At 38.9% G+C, this 7,500-nt stretch overlaps 1 protein-coding gene across 1 annotated transcript in view; it reads right to left on the reverse strand.

Annotated features, from left to right (window-relative positions):
- Window positions 1–7,500, reverse strand: part of LOC128358015 (ankyrin repeat domain-containing protein SOWAHA) — a 27,764-nt gene that overhangs the window by 13,571 nt on the left and 6,693 nt on the right. Inside the window, exons 2-3 of the mRNA XM_053318471.1 lie at window positions 6,367–6,428; window positions 3,193–3,414 (exon numbers count right to left, since the gene is read on the reverse strand). Of these exons, the coding sequence (XP_053174446.1) occupies window positions 3,193–3,414; window positions 6,367–6,428 (284 nt within the window). The remainder of the gene's footprint in view (window positions 1–3,192; window positions 3,415–6,366; window positions 6,429–7,500) is intronic.

Below are 7,500 nucleotides of genomic sequence, written 5' to 3' on the forward strand. Positions count from 1 at the left end.
GACATAAAATGAAAAGAGGATAAAAGAACAGTTTACAGGTTAAAAGCCAGTTTAAAAAGGTGTGTTTTTAGGAGTGATTTGAAGGTATGGGGGTCTGTACAGTCTCTGATGGGGTTTGGGGAGTGAATTCCAGAGGGTGGGGGGGGGGGGGGGGGGGGCAGCGGAGAAGGCTCTGTCCAGACTAGGAATATCGTAATATTGTGATATAGAATAAGTGTCTTTTCCTGCTTGTAAAGGCAGCATTACAGTAAAAATGTAAGTTTCTGAGCTTAACAGACTTCTCTATTATCTGCCTTTATATTTATTTATTTATTTAGAACTTTTTATTTAAACATTTTAAACATTTTACAGAACATTTCCTGACATATGACTTTGAAAATGTGTGATGGGCTGTACAGTAGAATAAGAGTAAATAAATAAGTAAATAAATTATAAACTTAATAGATAAATTAAATGGGGAGAGAAGGGGGGGGGGGGAATTAAAATAAGAATAAATAATAAGAGTAGAAATGAATAGAATTAATTAATTAATAAAATGATTAACTAGATAGATAAATAAAAATAAGTAATAAAACACACATACATCTATAATTATCAAAGATATTGTGATATTTGACTCTGCCCGTATCGCCAGAGAGCAGTTCTGATAATAAACTTCAGTTATTTGAACAATTAACAATGTAATATGAAGTCAAGAGGCTCTGATGTTTACCTTGCCTTTAACAATTGACCCAGTGCAACGATGTGGCTAATTAACATTTAACAGTTTTTACAGTGGCACAGAAGCATTAGATACACCAGGCTCTGAATACACAAACAATACTTATAAGATTAGATAAGATAAATTCATTGTTGCTTTATCTCTGCACATGAGATTTGTTGACAGTAAAATCTCCACAGCCTTTAACCCTCCCTTTTGTCTTCCCTGTCGACTGTGTGCAACTTTTGCCTTCTGGTTTAAATTGACCCGGTTTGGTTTGTCTCTTTATAAATTATTCTTTGTTAGACTTAATTTCAAATGATTAGGTTTTACACATTTTTGGGGGGAAATTATGGTCAATAGGCCTCATTTAATTAGACTATACCTCATTTTTGAGTTAACTCCTGTTGTCCTCCTGCATCAAAATTGACCCAACAACAACAGGAAGGTTAAACACTAAACTAACTAGTATGCAGGTGGGCCAAAAGCATTAGCGCTGGTTGCTAAACAATTGACCCAGTGCAACGATGTGGCTAATTGACTTGTTTCTTAACCGTTTTTGCAGTGGCACAGAAGCATTAGATACACCAGGCTCTGAATACACAAACAATACTTATAAGATTAGATAAGATACGTTCATTGTTGCTTTATCTCTGCTGGTTTAAATTGACCTGGTTTGTTTGTCTGTTCATAAAGCATGAAGGTATAAATAACCACCCAATTCTGTGTTAGACATTTTTTAGCCAATTTCATTCAAAGTCATTAGGTTTTACCATTTTTTAAAATTTAAATTATGGTCAATAAGCATCATTTAAATTAGACTATACCTCATTTCTGAGTTATCGCCCTAACCCAAAGTCAACAGGAAGGTTCAACACTAAACTAACTAGTAGCCTATGCAGGTAGGCCAAAAGCATTAGCGCTGGTTGCTAACCGCTACACTAACTGCACAGAGGGATTTAAAGCGTGGCACCAATCTACGCCGTCGTGCTACACAGCAGCGAAACCATGACCCAAACTTCTTGTCATGGTTTGCTTGGATGTGGCTGACAGGAAGTTTACGTAGAGTGTGCTGCAGACAATCACGTGCGATAAACTCTGAACAGTGAGTGTTTACAGCACAAACACGTCGCTATGTGTGTGTGTGTGTGTGTGTGGAGGGCCGGCCGCCTGCGTTGGCACTCTCCTTTCACTCTCTCTCTCTTCTTCTTCTCACCATCTGGGAGCGGGGGGCAGATAATGTTTGCTCTTTAGTGCCTGTTTGAACAAATCATGTGCGAGGATATTCCACCGGCGGGCGGAAAAATACATTAATCTTCCAAATCTATGATTAAGTGCTCAAGTTTATCAGCATGAAACAATATGTAAAAGTACTTCCAGGGGATTACCGTGCATTTAACCAGCGCACATTGTGTTTATCTTCACAACAGTCGGAGAGAGCCTCCATGCATTAGTTTTATACGGCTCCACCCTTTATGTCAACAGATAAGCCCTTTGACATTCCCATTATTCCCACAGCAGCTAACTTATATTTACGCCAATGAAAAGAGCTTTTTTTCTGTTCAACACTGTTCCTCTGTGTAAATATCTATGCCACTCTCCTCTCTCTCTCCCTCCCTCCTCTCTCTCTTCTCTCTCTCCTTTCTCTCTTCTCTCTCCCTCTCTCTTCTCTCTCTCTCCTTTCTCTCTTCTCTCTCCCTTCTCTCTCCTCTCTCTCTCCCTTCTCTCTCTCTCTCTCTCTCCCTCTCTCTCCCCTATCTCTCTTCTCTCTCCCTCTCCCTCTCTCTCCCTCTCTCTCCCTCTCTCTTCTCTCTCTCCCTCTCTCCAGCAGGTGAACTGTGGCTGTTGTTAACTTGAATTCAGTTACTCTGGATTCAAGCGGTAAAAAGGTTTCAAGGGTGAGGAAGAAGAAAAAAAAAAAAGAAGAAGATCCAAACCACAGCAGGATCTACTCTGCACCTTTTTTTTTATTGCCACAGCAGCTAACTTATATTTCCGCCAATGAAAAGAGCTTTTTTTCTGTTCAACACTGTTCCTCTGTGTAGATATCTATGCCGCAGGGCCGTCATTGAATGCTGACACATGCGGAGAGAGAGAAAAGGCAGAGTGCACTAACAAAGACGGCCTTGTTTAGATAAAAAAATGCGTCATTCTCATGAACAGTAAACATGGTGATAGCAGAGTCACTGAGTTGGACTTTTAGCAGCCAGAGTTGTTGTTGAATCATCACAACTTGTTTTTTTAAAGTATATTTTTTTGGGGTGTTTTGCCTTTAATGTACAGGTTTAGTAGAGAGAGACAGGAAACAGGAGGCAGAGAGGGGGGAATGGCACGCAGGATAGGACCTCTTGGTGCAGGATTTGAACCGGGGTCGCCTGCAGTGAGGACTGTAGCCTCAACACATGGGGCGGGTGCTCTACCCACTGAGCTAAACACCGCCACCACAACTTGTTTTTTTTTTTAAATAAAGAAAGAAAGAGTTTAAAATTCACCTCTGCAGCACTTTCAGGCTCTCCACATGTGATCAGCTCATCTTGAAGTTCCTTCTGGTGAAGAGGAGGGTCCGAGGCGTCCGTCACCTCCCATTGTACAGCGGCTGGCGTTCGGCTCGTGCTTACATTTGTCTCTCCGTCCAATTCTGTCCCCTGATTTTTGGTGTCTCGATCTTGCAGCAGCTGCCTGTATTTCTTCTTTAGGAAAAGGTATTTTTCACCCTGTGAGACAGTCAAAAAACACAACATAGGTTTAAAAAGCAGAAAGAACAAATCAGGGCTGAATTATAAGCATCCTCCTAACTTGAAGCCACCTGATACAGTTTCAATGTGTTTATCTAGTAGGGTTGGGCTGATACGATTTTTGGGTCCCGATTCGATTTAAATTGCGATTCTGATTAACCCTCCTGTTCTCCTCGAGTCAAGGAAGGAAGGGAGGGAGGAAGAAGGAAGGAAAGGAGGGAGGAAGGAGGGAAGGAAGAAGGAAGGAAGGAAAGGAGGGAGGAAGGAGGGAAGGAAGAAGAAAGGAAGAAAAGGAGGGAAGAAGGAAGGAGCATGTTAAAAAGACTAGTTTGGAAATATGCTTATCCGCTTTCCCTGTGCGTTAAATATACAGTATGAAGATCGAGCCATGACACAGTTAGCTTAGCTTTGCATAAAGACGAGTAGCAGGGAGGAATAGTGAGCCTGGCTCTCTACAATGTTTAAACATCTGCCTCTAATAAAGCTTGATATTTGACTTGCTAGTTAAAAGAGAGTTACATCCTCTTTCATTTGGAATTAGTTACAGTCCATAACTCTCAATTAAACCACAACTTGTCACTTTTTAATTTACTGTCTGAATAAACCAGATGTAACTATATAACAGGTATTATGAATATTAGGAGTGCTGTTAAATGGATTTTTCTAAGACGTTTACGCTAAGCTAACTCTCTCTTTTATAATCATGTTTGTCTCTTTTGTACTGCAGTGTTTTATTTATTTATTTATCTATTCATTGTCTGTACGGTGCAGAAGAATATTTATCTACCTATCCTTGCCTGATTCTTTTAATGGTGATGATAGTGATTTTAATTATACAGTCCATACATCAGTGGAGAGAGTAGACAGGAGTCCAGGATGTCTTGTATTGAAAAGGTTTATTTGCTTCATGAAGGAGAAGTGAATGAATGATCAGTACATGTTATAATATGCCCTGATGCTTCCTTCAATACTGAAGCTTCTCTCCTCCGGGGATAGACTTTAACCCTACTGTTGTGTTCAAGTCAAGGAAGGAAGGGAGGAGGAAGAAGGAAGGAAAGGAGGGAAGGAGGGAGGGAGGGAGGGAGGGAGGGAGGGAGGGAGGGAGGGAGGGAGGGAGAGAAGGAAAGAAAGCAGGAAGGAAGGGAGTAAAGGAAAGAAGGCAGGGAGGAAGGAAGGAAGGAGAGAGAGAGGAAGGAACGACAGAAGGAAGAAAGGGAGGAAAGGAAAGAAGGAAGGGAGGAAGGTAGGATGGAGGAAAGAAGTAAGTACGGAAGGAAGGTAGGAGGGAGGGAGGAAAGAAGGAAAGAAGGACAGGAAAGAAGGAAGGGAGGAAGGAAGGACGGAGGAAAGAGGTAAGGAAGGAAAGAAGGTAGGATGGAGGGAGGAAAGAAAGAAGGAAAGAAGAAAGGGAGGAAAGAGAGAAGAAGAAAGAGAGGAAGGTGGGGAGGAAGGAAGGACAGAAGGAAGGAAGAAAGGGGGATGGAGGAAGGAAAGAAGGAAGGGAGGAAAGAAAGAGAGAAGGAGAGAGGAAGGACAGATGGAAGGAAGGAAGGAAGGAAGGAAGGAAGGAAAGAAGGAAAGAAGGAAGGAAGGAACAGTCAAAACAGACGGGTCAATTTGACCCAGAATTTAGTCTATTGGTCTAAAGACCAAACATTGCTTAGACTTAATTCAGCACCTTTGTCCTACATCCAACACTATATCAAACCTCTGACTCCAGCTGCCTCTACCCCATTCAGGGAAAACAGTCAAACACATATCTGACCTCGGTTGCTATAGCAACACTATCAGAATGCCTTCTGTTTTCCCCAAAAGGAGCAGACTCACTGCTTTCCACTATCTCATGAGGAGACAGTGTCTAAACCTATCATTTGGTGAGGCCTTGCTATGGCTGCAAAGCCTAGTTTGACCCAGAGCATATTAATGATGGAAAATTCCCTAACAGGTGATGCAAGACAAACAACAGGTGACTAAACAGCGATAAACATGACATCATAAATTTAAAAAAACGACATGCAACATTCAAGATACTCAGACGTACAGAGAGGAGGAGCGATATGGTGTAGGGATGGGATGCATGTGGGTAAGTAGAGGTGTGTGTGTGTGTGTGTGTGTGTGTGTGTGACTTAAGCCACTTTTGGTCTCCACTGGTGTCATTTTTGGGTCAGTTGTTCAGGTTACGGTAAGAATATGTAAATACCCCAAAAATGACAGAAGGAAGACTTTGTGTGTGTGTGTGTTTATGTGTGTGTGTGTGTGTGTGTGTGTGTGTGTGTGTGTGTGTGAGAGAGCACCTGTGCAGTCTATATACAACAGATGTGCCATAAATGACGACTTTTAGAAGAAAACATGACAAAAAGTAAAAAGTAGAAAAGTAGCACAGAACATCTATAATATATATATATATATATATATATATATATAAAATATACCATTACTGTATAATATAATATAATATACAGTAACAGTTGGATAATAATAATAATAGTAAAATCATTAAAAAGAGGAGAAAAATAAATAAAAGCTTAGCAAACATATAAATCCTTCCTTTAAATGAAAGCTTAATACAGTTAAACCAGAAGAGATCCAGTCAGTAAATAATAACTGAACTGGTATTTAAAGTGATTAATTTAGCAGTAATATTTTTATTGGCTTCGATAAGTAAAAAGATACTTCATAAAAATAGTTTGAAGGAAAATGAAAGTTGCAGCTGCGTTCCCTGGAGGGAAACCAGAGAGTACAACAAGTTCTGCAGATAAACAAAGTAGAGACAGGACGAATGCTCGCTGAGATAGTTCAGTTTCATAGCTGAGACATTTCTAGTGTCTGGTTATGAATCACTGTGGAAATATGAACAGAAAGCATGTGAGCTCAGCCCCCCCCCCCCCCCCCCACAAAAGGTACAAATATTTTTAGTAGTTTCATACTTACATTCTCCGACTTCACCACAGCAATCCGGTCGATGATGAGCTTGAACTCTTCTCTGTATTTCGCTGCAGGGAGAGAGAGAAAAAAAGGAGTGAAAAAAGCTGAGAACTAAATATAACCTGTAATTTGTCACATTCAGTGAAACATTAGTGGAGCGAAGGCCAAAAGAAACATCAAATGAAGGTGAAGAGAAATTGTACAAACTCTGCTCAGCTATTTCCTGACGATGACACCAATAAATCTACTTTTATTCACTGTAATAGTAAGAATATATACACTGTACTTCATAGTATACAAACAGTACTACATTATAATAGTATATATAGTACTGCATTATAATAGTATATACACTATACTACATTATAATAGTATATATTCTGTACTACATTATAATAGTATATATATAGTACTGCATTATAATAGTATATACACTATACTACATTATAATAGTATATATACTGTACTACATTATAATAGTATATATAGTGTCTAATTTATTACTATATTAATGTAAACTTAATTCTGTTTAAAATCCAGATGATCCTGCACCTTAATAAATTAACATCTGACCTGCTCTATGTGTAAAGAGCCTTGAGATGACTTGATTGATTGATTGATTGATTGTATCACGATTCTCGATAATTGCGATTCTACAAGTATTGCGATTCGATATAATCAATAATTGCAATTTTCTTTTCCTTCTTAAAAAACAAACAAGTTGAATCATACACACATCTAGAGATGATAAACCATGAATGACATTCCCATAAACAATGCACATCAGTCTGTGTCAATGTAATGAATTGTTCAACAGATTAAATATGTTTTTAAATAATACGTAAAGTGCTCTGACTACTCAGTGCTCTCTGAAGTAGTGCTGTAAGATAAAAATAAAACACAAAATAGAGCCTCTAAAATAGAAAAAAAAATGGATTCTGGGGAGAAAAATCGATTTTTAAAATCACCCCATAAAAAATTGCGATATGTACATGAATCGATTTTTTCCCCCCACCCCTAATATTAACATCACTGAACAGTAGATACTCAGCAAACAGTATATTCTATTTATTGTTATATTGAGTTAATTATCTATATAATGATGCCTTTATTAGTATGATGTTGTATCTTTTACCTTTA

Source organism: Scomber japonicus, chromosome 4, assembly GCF_027409825.1.
Source record: "Scomber japonicus isolate fScoJap1 chromosome 4, fScoJap1.pri, whole genome shotgun sequence".
NCBI lineage: Eukaryota > Metazoa > Chordata > Actinopteri > Scombriformes > Scombridae > Scomber > Scomber japonicus.